The sequence below is a fragment of the Syngnathus leptorhynchus genome, chromosome 15 (assembly GCF_054491065.1).
Source record: "Syngnathus leptorhynchus isolate UIUO chromosome 15, UIUO_Slep, whole genome shotgun sequence".
Lineage (NCBI taxonomy): Eukaryota > Metazoa > Chordata > Actinopteri > Syngnathiformes > Syngnathidae > Syngnathus > Syngnathus leptorhynchus.
In genome coordinates this window covers 268,751-281,770 of record NC_141209.1, presented here as the reverse complement: position 1 = coordinate 281,770, position 13,020 = coordinate 268,751, and the positions used below count along the sequence as shown (strand labels likewise).

The window sequence follows — 13,020 nt, the reverse complement described above, 5'->3', positions numbered from 1 at the left end:
CTGTCTCACTCTCGGCTTGCCCTCTACCTCCCACTCTTCACCTCAACATTAATGCAACATGCATCACTGTGGAGGCGGCGGTAGTTAGGTAGTTAGTACAGGCAGCGGGCAGCGGGCAGCGGGCAGCGGGCAGCGGGCAGCGGGCAGCGGGCAGCGGGCAGCGGGCAGCGGGCAGCGGGCAGCGGGCAGCGGGCAGCAGGCAGCAGGCAGCAGGCAGCAGGCAGCAACAACATCCACATAGCAACGGCTGCATCTGAGCAACATGAAGTTGATTTGAAGGATAAAGAATCACTCCATGATTTCGGGAACCACCACAGGAACACTGAGACATTTGTCAGACACTTCATTTTAGCATCCAATATAGAGCATGACATTGCATCTTTGGATGACTGATGACCAATGATGACAACCCTCAAATTGATCAGGAAAGTGCAATGTGGCAAATTAGGCTTTTGTGGACAGAGTGGATCAGTTTCCACCATCGGTCTTGGGGTTCCGGTAGCGGAAATCAAAAATCAAGTCAGGAAATCAACGTACTTCAGCCAGCGCTCCTTGTACAATGAATATTTTAGCAGCTCACACTGGACGCAGTACTTTTCTCCTCATAAACTAGCCATGTCTTTCCAAATATTTGGATTCTACTAAATGAGTGGATTTTTCTGTCTCTTTGCTCCACCCAGTGGCAGTGAGCTGCGGGTGAAATCACACAGCCATGAGTCATGCATGCGCTGCTGTTTACACAGGAAGCAGCTGCGCAGTCAACATGCGTGTCCAAATACTCAGTGTTTCTCACAACCGCTTTGAGATCAGCAGAGCAGCGGTAGCAGTAGTTAACCACTTCAAAAAAGGAAGCAACCCGATTGGAAACGATGAGGGTGCGTCACATTGCTTGAGGCGAGAGACAAACGTGAAGTTTTACATTCCTCTGTGTAAGCTGGGAGCCATCTGGAGGCCTTGGAGGGAGGGAGGGAGGGAGGGAGGGAAGGAGGGAAGGAGGGAAGGAGGAGACAAGGTGGAGCCTGGACAACCAATATATTTCCTATATGTATATCCGCACGTCTACATCTATACGTACGGACGTGTGAGACCGTGCCTTGGATTTAGCGCAAGGAGAGAATTTACTAAAGCACGACGCGCGCTCATATTAAATGTGATAGATGTCAGCAGACAAGAGTGCAGAGGAAAGTTGACCACAGTTGTCAGCCCCTTCCTGTCTTACAGCTCAGGAAGTTGAGGCCAAAGCTGACACATCGAGATATTTTCCCCTGATTCAGTCCTGCTTGACGAAACAGGGGGAAGAACCAGGCAGAGAGAAGGCGGGATTTGGGTCAAGCTGAGACAGAGCAAACACAAAAGGAGAAGGAAAGTGACTGAGTACACTCCGACAGTCCATTTCACAAGTTATGATGGAAGCCAGCGTTGATTCTCAGGAAACAGGGTGAGTTTGGAACCACTCAGCCAAATCTAGCGAGGAAACCGTACGAGTAGAAGACGGGAAGGAAAGAAAGGACTAGTCGGGGGTGGAAGTCAACAAGCCGCAGTTGGAAAAACAGATGTGGCTGGCTGGCTGGCTATCTAATAGGTCAAAGCTTCCGGTTTGATGTTGCTTCATTTGAAAATGGATTGCCTGACATATGTAGTACTCTTTTGCAACTTTATGCTGAACTTGATTTGTGTGCATACGCAAGCCTGTCTGCCACATGCCAACAACTTTGACTTTGTTGGAAATATGAACATCATTCAGACTGCATGAACAACGATGAGAGCTGCATATCACCAAGCAAGACGTCCTAGATGCATGTTTTTTTTCACCTCAACAATGACAGCACACCTAAGCTCCTTCTGTCGTGTCTTAGGCAAAGCAATGGGTGTCCTCCCTCATCCAGCCCGTGCTGCAAAAGAATTTCATCGCCACGGCAGAGCTAGGGCGTTGCGTCCAACTTGCACGTTCTCGCACAGCTGAGGAGAAAATAGCAGAGACAACGTGACATTTTCACTGGCTTTAGCTAATGCTCACAACGCTCGTTGGCTCTGCTCTGTTTGACACCAACGAGCCAACTGTCAGTCATCCTTTCCACTTGTTAGATAGTGAGCGGCGCAAATAGAATCAACCGTTGCGTATTAACACCGATGTTCCTCGTTACACGACATTTATGGTCCGTCGTCCCTCCCTCGGACGTGATACGTAGTCCATTTAATAGCAATACTGACATGGTTCAAATCCAATCGAGTCAGGTGATCTTTCTGTGTGTTTGGTGTTCTTGTCATTTGGAACTCGGAGCATCAAAGTGTCTGCGTTGCTCCACGTCTCTTTTTGCAAAACAAAAAGTCATTTGGAACCTTGCCTTTGTCCTCCACAGGCAAACTCCCACTCTGACAGGAGCAGCCGACACTTGTTCCAAGCCGTGTCGGCCCAGGCCTCCCGCTCCGGCCGTCAAGTCCTCCCAAATCCCTTCCCGACCTCCTCTCCCTCCGCCCACTTTGATCTGTAGAGCCGCCGCCGCCGCCGCCACGCCCGTTGCGTCTCTTCCGCCGCCTCTCTCGCCGAGCCCGCACACCGTGTCCCCCTCGCTTCTCCTGGAGAGTTCCATCAAAGCTGAGCGTGCTCCTTGCTCAGCCCCAGCCCAGGCAGCGTCAGCCTCCTTCCCCTCGGCCCCGCCTTCTCCCCCTGACGCCTTAGCGGTCTCGCCGACGCTGAGCCTTATGGATCTCTTGGTGGGGAGCGCACCTGTGTGGCTTACCAAAGGACTTAGCCGAGAACAAATCCGCAGGATCCTGGGAGAGGAGGCTGCAGGGGTGAGGAGACACAACATTTTGAAGATTGGTAGAAATGGGGCTTGCCTGGCATTGAGGGAGGGAGGGAAGCAGCGGCAACAGCAAAGGCTCCGCTTAGTCCTCGCCACTTGCGGTCTGGCAGGTGCTGGTATGTATGGGTGGAGGTGGAGCGAGGCCACCTTTGGAAACAAACGCAAGAAGATTCAAGCCAACTCTAAAATGTACTGAACCGGGGTGAACGTAGCAAGTGTCCGAAGGAGACAAATAACCCAAGGCTAAATTTGACTCGCTCGGAATCCCAATTCTCCAGCTGGCCTTCCTTGCGTCCATTGCATTGTTTAACATCTATCTGTGGGGCAGGTCTTCCTGGTTCAGAGCTCAGAGGAGCAAGGTATGATGCTGTCGCTGCGCCTGCCCGATGAGCAGGAAGTCGTGCCCATCCGCGACCTGGAGGTCAAACAGCACAAGACGTGTAGGTGCTCCTTAATATGGCTGGAGCTCCTAGAACGTAGCGTTTGCACAACCGCACTGTGATTGTTCCTCCGCAGTTCTTCACTTAGATGGTTCGGCTCTGCTCTTTGATGACATCTACAAACTGGTCTCCTTCTACTGTGTGAGCAGGTGAGCCGCTATAGACACAACTGAATTGAATTGGTGAACAAAGCTCTAAATCAGCCATAATCGCATCTGTTTGTTTGCAAAATGGCTGCCACACGCTGGCAATTCAGATAAGAGCTCCTACTGCTGTATTGGAAGGACAAAAAAGGAAGAGGCATTTGTGGAAAAGGCAACATGCGCAACTCATTCCTTCCTTTGTTGAATCCAATCAGGGACATCCTGGCTGCGCCACTCAAACTCCCGCAAGGCATTTCAATGGCAACGGAGAGAGAGGAGCTGGAGATCATCTCTGCTATGGCTGCAGGTATGTGCCCCATCTTGTTGTATACATTTGGGGGAGATAGATGGAGAGACAGACAGACTTGGGATTGAATCACGTCAACAGAGACGTCTTTCTTTCTTTCTTTCTTTCGCCAAAACTATCATCTTCCCCGGTCGAACGGTAGCTACAAAAGACAAAGCCTTTCTAAAAGGGGGCCATAAATGTCACAATCAGCAATATCACCTTTGCTTCTTCTATTTTGGGGATGATTAGTGATGCGGTATTGCAATGATAGCAATATGCTGACACATTTGTCATTCATTCATGGATTGCAGACTTTTGGACATCAGATAGGAACCAGAAGACAAAAAAGATGAATCTTCTGGATCCCAACACGCTTCAATTGTATATCAACCCCATCACTCTGGCAGAGACACCGAGCAAGCGGCCGAAAGAAATACCGATCGACGCCCCGAAAAGCATCATCTCCTACTCGCTCAATGGAGAATCCAATCAGAAGGAAAAGACAGAGGTCAAGAGTCAGGTTAAGACCACCTCAAACCAGGACGCCAAATTCAAGCGGCCTCCTCCCAGGCCCCCCAGTCTGGGACCGGGCTCGGGCCTGCTCTTCTCGTCGGAAAAAAGCTCTTCTGCAGCTGAAAGGCTGGGGGCGGGGGACAAAGAAGACAGGAAGACAGCGTTGTTGACATCACCTCCTCCATCAAGACCTCCCGTCCCCTCCCTGCGTCCTGCTCCTCTGCGCCGCGCTTCCTCCGGGAATAGCGCGGATGCTGGCCGAAAAGGACCACGAGAGGAAGAGAAAACCTGCGCCGTGGCCCAGGGCGGAGAACTGTCAAACACGCCAGGTAGAGAAAGAGGCTCTAGCCGGGACAAAGAAGAGGACCCACGGGCCATTTCAGCCAAGGGACCCGCTCGACCCGTACCCCAGCCAAGAAAGAAAGCGCCCTCGCCTGACAATAGTGCCACAAAAGTAGCGGACGTGTCACTGTACTCTCCTCGGGGGGGCTCCGTGCTCGGAACAGATGGCGACTCCTGCTCTAACAGCAGCACTGAAGAAGAAGAAGAAGAAGAAGGAGGAGGAGGAGAGACAAACCAGGAGCAAGATCAAAACCATAAGTAGGTCAACTCAAAAACAGCCTCATTTGTCAACTTTTGAAAATGACCTGCAAAGTCAGAGGAAAGCGGAGAAATAATTTGCTTCTTTTTTTTTTCTTTTTCTTTTTCAATTGTTCCCCTGGTGACGTGACACATTAGAAACGTTGCAAATGAGTGCGTGGACTGACTAACTTGATCTTTTTCTTTAGTAAGCTGCTGTCAGAAAACGGTGGCGGCAAAATGACGCGGACGGCAACCACCGTCATGTTAGGCAAAGCTCGTTCCCGCCTGTCTACCGTTATTACCGGCCTCATCGGTCACGACCGTCGCCTGTCGCAACGCATCGTGGAGCTGGCTCGAGACCCGCTCAGCTATTTTGGCAACCTGGTAAATGCTCTCGCCTCAAATGGAATGACATTGGCCAAAGTTAAACCGCTTGCCATTCCAAGGTGAAAGACCACCGAGCGTTCACCCTCGAGACCATGTCCAAGCACTCCACCTCCACTGAGCTCTTGCAAGAGATCAGGCAGATGATGACTCAGTTGAAGAGTTACCTGCTACAAAGTACCGAACTGCAGGCCAGGATGGAGCCGCAGCACCAATATTCACAAGACAAACTGGGTAGGTATGCCGTACTGTCGGCTTTTTCCCATCCGCGATATGAAGAAGAGATGAAAAGGCCCACCACCGTCTGTGACCCCGCAGAGAGCATCGTGGAAGCGGCTCTGTGTAAGAGCGTACTGAAGCCGCTGAGGGAGCCCGTTTACGGCACTCTGCAGAAGCTGCACAGCGACAACGGCAGTCTTAAGCAGCTGGCACGCAACCAGGCACGAGTAACACATCTGACACGCTCAAGTGCCGCCGCCGTTGCTAAGGGCGTCCGTGTCTATTAGTCTGCAGTTCTGGGCAGTACCACCACAGCTTTGGGAGTCACCACCGCCGTCCCAGAGGCCCCGGCTATGGAGAAGATTAGCGTCAAACTCAGTAATCTGCATCTTGAATACTCTCCTCCAAAGAAGATTGAGTTACTGCTGAAGGCCTGTAAAATCATCTATGACTCCATGTCTGTCAGCTCTCCAGGTAAGTAAGGGCTTCCAAAAAACACATTCTTATCAGTATACATACAGTCGGAAGAATTTGCTTAAGCCCACCCACGCTGCGGTCGGTGCCTTGCTTATTTTTGCCGTCGTATTTATTCTCTGAGTCGTGCAGGTATCATAGGGAACGTTGCTCTCATGACACTAGCGTGATGAAATAAAGGAACGCGCTGTGCTGTGCTGTGCTGTGCCGTGCTGACGGCATGATTTGACAGGGCGGGCCCACGGAGCTGATGACTTCCTGCCTGTAATGATCTATGTCCTGGCTAGATGTAATCTGGCCCATTTAGTGCTGGACGTGGAATACATGATGGAGTTGATGGACCCCACCCTAACAAAAGGAGAAGGTGCAGCATCTTTCCCAAACGATCCGCTCGCTCCCTCCCTCCCTCCCTCCCTCCGTCAGCCTCGTTGATCCTTTCTACGCCTTTCTTCCTAGGCTCCTATTATTTGACCACCACCTACGGCGCTCTGGAGCATATCAAGACTTTTGACCAGCACAAGTCAGCACCGCGTCAGTTGAGTAGGGAGATTCAGGACTCCATCCAGCTCTGGGAGAGACGACGCACACTCAACCAGGAATGTTTGGAACAAAGATGTGTTCAGGTATACGTGCCCTTAGTCTCAAGCACGGCTTTAGGCTATACTCTGCCTGCCTGCCTGCGTGGCTGGCTGGCTGGCTGCGTGGCTGCCCGCCCGCCTGCCGCCCGCCGCCCGCCTGCCGCCCGCCTGCTGCCCGCCTGCCGCCCGCCTGCCGCCCGCCTGCCGCCCGCCCGCCGCCCGCCCGCCGCCCGCCCGCCGCCCGCCCGCCCGCCGCCCGCCTCTCTCCCAAAGACAACTGTGACACGTGAGGCAGGACAGTAGGTGACGTTGGTCCGCGCTTCTGTCGCAGACTCAAACTTCTCTGTCTCTTCGTTATTCAAACAGATTAGCGTCTTGCTGAATAGACAGAGTAGCTCATTCCAGTACATGTGTGGAAACCTTGTCGACTTTGTGGGTGGGTGTTGTGCAGGAATTCTTGACGGTGTGCTGTCCTGACATTGGAAGTAACCCCAAAACGTTTGGCATCCTTCCCACCACCACAATCCGAGAGCTGACTGAACAATGCGCCGCACGCTTCGATCGAGGTACACGCATGACTATCATCGTACATGCTACGTAGAGCAGTGTCTTCGTGCGCGTTAGTCACTATGCTGGAGTGTAATCGCGGGTGTGTCGAGTGACGGCTGCGCTAAATCCTTCCAGATTCCCACATCCTCAGCATCTACGAGGACGAGCTTCGTCGGCCCCTGGCGCCCACAGACTTGGCGCTGAGCGTGAAGAACAAATGTCGACCGGGAGCGTATTGCTTCCTCTATCACCCGGCGGACTATCGCTCAGCAGTCCAGCAGGCCTGGGTGGGGCGCACCTGCCCCGCCGTCCCGCCTCCGAGACCACCGCAAAGCGCGCTCCCAAACATTTCAGATCCGGAAAATTCAGAAGAAGAGGGTTGTCTGATTAGCTGGTAATTGCCACGGCAGCGAAAATTCGGTTCCACCTGCTGCCTGGAAGAACGTCTTCAAGCTTTTGTCCGTCACCATCCGTTCCCGCCGCTCTTCTCGGAATAACATAAGTTCCGAACATTGCGGGAAAGTGGCGCGGAAAAGAGCCAGCCCATTTGGCTGGCGCCGCTGTATCGTGCGTGGCTCATCACTGGAGTCCGCGCCCATGCAAGCGTTCCAAAAGACAACACCTCCTGCGTCGTGCTCATTGAAAAGCAAACCATTTGGTCAAAGGTGGACGTTTTGTTTGTCTTCAGTCAGCCAACCCCCCCCTGCGCAATGCGCAATGCTCAAAGTAGCATGTGAGAGAGAAATTGTGTCGAGTCTGGAACTCCTTTTTGTAAAACGCTGCGCTGCAAGCCTATTGGTTTGCTTCACGTCTTTGATATGGCTGACACTGCATTTGGGGACCCTCTCCAAAAGACAATAAAACAATTGAAAAAAGGAGAGCAATTCACTTTTGGGAGCTGTCCAATGAGATTCTCAACAATAACAAGAGACTTGATTGAAATTGTGACACAAGTACAGATTCCATTTGCCGTCTATCCATCGCTACATGGGGGAGGGAGGCTTCCTTCTCGTCTCCAGTGCCAGGTAAATGTCATTTGGAAGTCGGTTGAAAAATGTTTATGGCGGGATCAACACCAGTTGATCCGATGCGCCAATCAAGTCCTGGAGCTGCATCCTTTTGGCCATTCTCTGTGCGTCCCTCCCCTCCAGCAGCTTTCTCTCCGTTTGAGTAAGCAGTCCTATGACCTGACTCGCTTGGAGCTCGTCTGCTGGCTCAACTGGAGCGTGACAACTTGCGACTGGGGACTTGTTGACTCTTTTACCAGCCTGGAATCTGCTTCGGTACGCTTGGGAGATGCAAAACACTGGCGACAAAGACTCAAGAGAAGGCGCGGTGTGACGGAAAGTGTCCGTGCTACTCTGAAGTCTCCCACTTGGGTCCTTAACGTCGTCCCCCGTCTTCTGCAATTCAAACAAAGTGCTCCATTTCAAAATGGCAATTTGGCTCATTGGAATTGGCTTTCGTACTTTTGTCCATTTGAAAATAACGTGGCAGTGGTAGGGAAGCACTCTACGTTAATGTCGCATCACAACGCGTGTGTGTCATCGAGCACCTGCGCTGTTTTCACTTTCAGCAGTATGTGGTCCAGTTTTTCCACAGCCCGTTGTCCAGGGTGGGACGCCGCCGCCGCCGCCGCCCTCCTGGTGTGTGAAGGCATCTCAGCGGCGCTGACGGCGTCTTTCTCATGGTAATCCATGACGCTGGCCTACATGTACACAGACTCGTTTTGTGTCTTTGGAGAGTATGCGCTATGCTCAATCCAACTCACCATCCAGGTCCAGAAAACGTTCTCCACCTGCTTCCAGTTTAGGTATAACTCAAGCAGGTCACAAAGTTCCTGCACACCAGTGCACGTCTAGAGACACAAACAATGACATTGCGGAAATGCCACTACGATGGGGTTGACTACAGGCTCTGTTTAGGAGTAGCTAACACGGTAAAGATTTAACAAGATGTTGCACTCCATTCATGCACACACCACACCACACCACACCACACCTCACGCAGCACAGCGCAGCTTTGACCCGGGGAAGATGACCGAGAAGGTTGGCTCGCAGACAAAACCTGAAATATATGAAAACACGAGATCACCTATTAGCTGTATATAGTCTGCGCATTTGAATTGACGTTACAATGATTTCAGCATCTCAATTATTCTTGTAGAAGTGGAATTTCAACTGGCTTCCTCACAGCATGTAACAAGGAGGCTCGCTCGTCCTGCGTGGACACCAGCACGCGCCCCTGGTGTCTCAGGCTACCAGCGAGCCACTCAAGTCTTCTCGCCGAGCCGCACTCCACCAGGGGCTCCCGAGGGAGCTCGAGTTTCATCTAAAAACACCAAAAACGAGATCCCGTATGAGCCGTATCACTCGCAGCAGTGAATGTAACCAAGTGAACGAGCGTGTGGGCTATTGTATAGCTTTGAAGCCTGAAAGGAGGGGGGGGGGGGGGGGGGCGGGGCGAGGCGAGGCGGCTGGCTGCCTACTTGCTCCTCAGGAGTACCGAATGGCATGTGCAAATGATGACTTACAAGTATGGGAGGGACAAGTGTTTTGTCCAGCTGTTGCACTCGCTGGCTCAAACGTTTCTCCAGCATTCCGGCTGCGAGCAGCCAGCCGAGCGCCAGAAGGAGTTCCCGGCTGGAGACTCCTCCCACCTCGCTTCCATACATCCAGCCGGCATAGTAGCCACTCCTCCACAGCCCTGTGCTCACCAGCATCTTGCACTCAGGGGTGACCACTACATGGTACAGACATCACGGAGGAAGAAAAACCTTTATCAGCCCCGCTGGAACGACATTCTGATTGCGGCAGAAGGTTAGTCCTGTTTTCACTTGAGTCTGAGACTTGATGCCCAACACTAAGTCTGAAAATAGCTGCAACTCACCATTTTGCAAGTGTGTGCCGCCAGCCATGGACAGAGTACTTGTCTGCAGGATATTGGCTAGTAGCTGCCAGATTTGATCCTCCTGGAAAACAAAGAGACCCAAATGCATGCGCTAAGTCGTACCAAGGAATAACACTGCTCGCTCGCCTGCTCGTATCGATCGATGCATGCACGAGGTCATACAAAAGAACAACACTGCTCGCTCGCTCGCTCGCCTGCCTGCCTGCCTGCCTGCGTAATGCTCATTCTAAACAGCTCTTTTGTTGTGGTGTTTTGGAAAACAAGCGGGTTATGGCTCTCGTGGAACAAGAGTTCTTCTTCGGTGTCTACTTACTTACCACATTGACTGCGCCGAACTTTGCCCGTCTAAAAGTCTCTGGCGAAGGGACACATTGGAGCCCTGTGGCCGTCAATAAATGACACAAAATGCCAATGACCCCCTTTACCTCCACACTCGCTTTATGACGCCGCATTGCAACACAGTCCTTTGATACATTCCGCAAAATATGGATGCGCCGCAAAATATGGATACGCCGCCACTTCCTCTTCTTCTGAAATGTTTGTCTAGTTGGACGTTGTTAAGAGCATGACTGCCACCTGATGGACGTGCGCATGACACGCGCTTTCGCCACTACACACTTGTTTCTTATTACGAAACAGCGACTCAATAGCAAATTAGAAATATTGACACACAATCTGTAACTTTAGTCAATTATGTACGGAAAAATGAGTAAAAATGCTGTGGTGATCAGGCAAAACATTTATTTCAAACGAAGGTATTTCATAGAGAAGAATCCTCAGAAGAAACAGAACAATGAGAAGTTTTGTTGTTTTGCAGTTTATCAGTCATCATCTTCATCCGCATCTCCTTTAACAACTGGAATGCCTGGAACGTACAAAAGGACAAAAAGGACCAAGCTCGTTACAAATTGAGATGGTAATCATTGTAATCCATTTTCTGAAATATGATATCAATGTATTGACAGACAGACAAAGAAACAGACTGTAAGATGCCAATATGTTTTATACAGGGGGAGGATGGATGCTGGTAGGTACTTACCATCCAGTTTTGTCAGTCTGGGTAACCTTTTCGTGGCTTCTTCTGTCCACGTTCCCTCGGGCGAGTGTTTCTCTTCAAGAGGGTTTCCAACAAACACCAGCTCGGCAAGGCATGGCAGATCAGCCAGCTTGGAAAACTCGCCTGCAAACCAACACAATTCCAAAGAAACCCCAAATGCTCTTTGCATGATAGTTCTGCAGTGAGTGGCTCACCCCAGTCTTTGACAAGGTTGTTTGACATACAGAGAACCTTTAGTTTTTTCAGTAAATGAACACCCTTCATTTTCTCTATCAGGTTATAAGAGATCCACAACTCTTGTAGAGTGTCACCAACTGCATCCTGCAGGACACACGAGACAATTTGTGCAACGTGAATGTTTTACCGCCATAACTAAGCGGAAATGATTGCAAGTGAAGCGAGTGGAAATCATCGAAACATGAATGAAATAGAACGTGTGTGTGTGTGTGTGTGTGTGTGTGCATGCGCGCGCCTGCCTGCACTCACCAGTCCAGTAAAAGCCTTGATATTGTTTCTACCCAATGACAAAATTTTCAAATTTTCTAGAGAAATGCAAAAAGCGACAATGTTAACTCTCAAATGCGTGTCACTGCTTATGTGTTTGTAATCAAGTCCTTACTGAGGTCTCCTAGATTGGTTATTTTATCAATGCAATTTGTGGACAGGGACAGCTGTCTGTGAATCACACAAGGAATGAAAAAGAGAGCCACATTGCATTCAAACGGTTCATGTCAAATGACTCACTCGCAATTAGGGATTTTGCTAAGCGTGGAATCCAACTTTTCAATGGGGGGAATCTGACCATAAAGCTTAACAACTGTGGCCTCGCTGCTCTTCTCTCCAGTCTTTTCCTCCTGAACACACAAACACAAATTGAACATGCTCATGACTTTTTAGTCAGCTATTTGTAAAACTCAAGTCAAAGTTGACAACTGTCTTGTAACTGTCCTTGTTTCTATGCCGCCTACCCATTTGGTCAGGGCTTCTTTGATTGTTGTTGCTTTCCCCTGGGAAACATGATAAAAAAAAAAATGTTATTCCTAGGATTTGGTTGATTTTCTCAAACTTCTTTCGTCTCCGTTAGGGATGAACACAAAAACTTATTCGAAAGAAAATACATATTTGTATTGTTGTATTCATGAAATGGCAGCGTGAAAACAACAAAACAGAGCATGTATATGAATATGTAAGGCACATAGTGAATCAACAAAGCCCGATGTTGCTTTATTATTTAAGCCCGATAAATAAAATATTCGGCGATATACTACTTACCACCATTTTGATAGGACGCTTCGGTTGCTATGATACTTGCAGTAAACAAACAAACTGCGCTTGCGCAGTATCGCCGACACGCAAGATTTTTATTTCTTTATTTTTCTACTGCATACCAGGCACAAAATCTGCTTCCTCTTTGACGACAGAGTTGCATGTGCAATACGGCAGGCATATTTAGGTACGGCCCAAGTTCTTATGAAGCAGAACAACAAACAATTGGTCAGAATAGCCTTCTTTGTTGTTTACATTCGCTCGCATTTGTGCAGACATGGTATTAGGACACTTTGAGCTGTTTTAAATGGTGAAAATCTGCGTAACAATGTCTCCTATGCTATATATTGACATTGTCATGACTAATACAACGAATTTGACATTACTATTATTATTATTGTTTCAATTCCACACCCATATGATAAGAATGAATGAAGTATATGGTACATGTTTTGAATCTCTGTTGCCCTGCGTCTCCATTATTATGCGCTTGTTGGTAATTAGTAGGAGGAAAAGTTTGGTTATAGAACTTGAATGAGATTTTATTATTGGGCGAAATGCCTGCAAATTACTGGGCATGTCGCTTCGTGTCTGTCTGTGTGTGTGTGTGTGTGTGGGGGGGATAATCTGTGTTTTTTCGGCCAATACTTGATTTTTTTTTTAACAATCAATTTTGAAACCTATTATGCACCCAGGCGCGCGTCCATGCTCACGCGCCAGCCAGTTCGCGCAGGCAGGAAGGCAGACAGGCAGGCAGACGGGCAGGCGGGCAGGCAGGCAGGCGGGCGGGCAGGCAGGCAGGCAGGCAG

General features: G+C 49.9%; 3 protein-coding genes and 1 long non-coding RNA gene across 7 annotated transcripts; 2 read left to right on the top strand and 2 right to left on the bottom strand.

Moving 5' to 3' along the window:
* The first annotated feature begins 1,037 nt into the window (after positions 1-1,037).
* rin3 (Ras and Rab interactor 3) lies at positions 1,038-7,867 on the top strand. The gene is made up of 14 exons (XM_085931297.1): positions 1,038-1,438; positions 2,361-2,796; positions 3,136-3,247; positions 3,324-3,396; positions 3,606-3,697; positions 3,991-4,792; positions 4,981-5,158; positions 5,221-5,392; positions 5,477-5,598; positions 5,665-5,851; positions 6,084-6,215; positions 6,308-6,474; positions 6,881-6,995; positions 7,114-7,867. Exons 1-14 carry the CDS (start codon positions 1,404-1,406, stop codon positions 7,374-7,376), a joined length of 2,886 nt encoding a protein of 961 aa, XP_085787423.1. The 5' UTR covers positions 1,038-1,403; the 3' UTR covers positions 7,377-7,867.
* On the bottom strand, positions 6,694-10,405 carry tedc1 (tubulin epsilon and delta complex 1). 3 transcript variants are annotated; one of them, XM_085931299.1, is made up of 8 exons: positions 10,206-10,405; positions 9,868-9,949; positions 9,512-9,720; positions 9,172-9,309; positions 8,980-9,045; positions 8,750-8,836; positions 8,534-8,686; positions 6,694-8,381 (listed from the first exon to the last, which is right to left on the bottom strand). In XM_085931299.1, the coding sequence occupies exons 1-8, from the start codon at positions 10,338-10,340 to the stop codon at positions 8,037-8,039; spliced, it is 1,215 nt and encodes a 404-aa protein (XP_085787425.1). In that variant the 5' UTR covers positions 10,341-10,405; the 3' UTR covers positions 6,694-8,036. The 3 variants fall into 3 exon arrangements, with proteins under 3 accessions (XP_085787425.1, XP_085787426.1, XP_085787427.1); XM_085931300.1 differs by having other exon boundaries at positions 10,314-10,385; XM_085931301.1 differs by lacking the exon at positions 10,206-10,405 and having other exon boundaries at positions 9,512-9,781.
* On the top strand, positions 9,500-12,317 carry LOC147044828 (uncharacterized). Its single transcript, XR_015068289.1, has 3 exons — positions 9,500-9,797; positions 10,706-10,804; positions 10,899-12,317. It is a non-coding gene; the product is annotated as an uncharacterized LOC147044828 (long non-coding RNA).
* dnal1 (dynein, axonemal, light chain 1) lies at positions 10,609-12,841 on the bottom strand. 2 transcript variants are annotated; one of them, XM_085931303.1, is made up of 8 exons: positions 12,218-12,828; positions 11,914-11,952; positions 11,690-11,799; positions 11,565-11,620; positions 11,432-11,487; positions 11,140-11,266; positions 10,928-11,068; positions 10,609-10,753 (listed from the first exon to the last, which is right to left on the bottom strand). In XM_085931303.1, exons 1-8 carry the CDS (start codon positions 12,221-12,223, stop codon positions 10,710-10,712), a joined length of 579 nt encoding a protein of 192 aa, XP_085787429.1. In that variant the 5' UTR covers positions 12,224-12,828; the 3' UTR covers positions 10,609-10,709. The 2 variants fall into 2 exon arrangements, with proteins under 2 accessions (XP_085787429.1, XP_085787428.1); XM_085931302.1 differs by having other exon boundaries at positions 10,744-11,068; positions 12,218-12,841.
* Positions 12,842-13,020: the final 179 nt, after the last annotated feature.

What these genes read in the sequence shown, in the direction of transcription:
- dnal1 (XM_085931302.1), bottom strand. An exon ending in AAGAAGCCCTGACCAAATGG is followed by an intron (nt 11,800 to 11,913) that starts GTAGGCGGCATA and finishes TTGTGTGTTCAG; the next exon opens with GAGGAAAAGACTGGAGAGAA. An exon ending in AGCAAAATCCCTAATTGCGA is followed by an intron (nt 11,621 to 11,689) that starts GTGAGTCATTTG and finishes TGTGATTCACAG; the next exon opens with ACAGCTGTCCCTGTCCACAA.
- rin3 (XM_085931297.1), top strand. Translation starts at nt 1,404, where the DNA reads ATGATGGAAGCCAGCGTTGATTCTCAGGAAACAGG. An exon ending in GTTGATTCTCAGGAAACAGG is followed by an intron (nt 1,439 to 2,360) that starts GTGAGTTTGGAA and finishes TGTCCTCCACAG; the next exon opens with GCAAACTCCCACTCTGACAG. An exon ending in CGCCGCACGCTTCGATCGAG is followed by an intron (nt 6,996 to 7,113) that starts GTACACGCATGA and finishes AAATCCTTCCAG; the next exon opens with ATTCCCACATCCTCAGCATC.
- tedc1 (XM_085931299.1), bottom strand. Translation starts at nt 10,340, where the DNA reads ATGCGGCGTCATAAAGCGAGTGTGGAGGTAAAGGGGGTCATTGGCATT. An exon ending in GAGCCTCCTTGTTACATGCT is followed by an intron (nt 9,046 to 9,171) that starts GTGAGGAAGCCA and finishes CATATATTTCAG; the next exon opens with GTTTTGTCTGCGAGCCAACC. An exon ending in TGAAAGTGAAAACAGCGCAG is followed by an intron (nt 8,382 to 8,533) that starts GTGCTCGATGAC and finishes TTTGAATTGCAG; the next exon opens with AAGACGGGGGACGACGTTAA.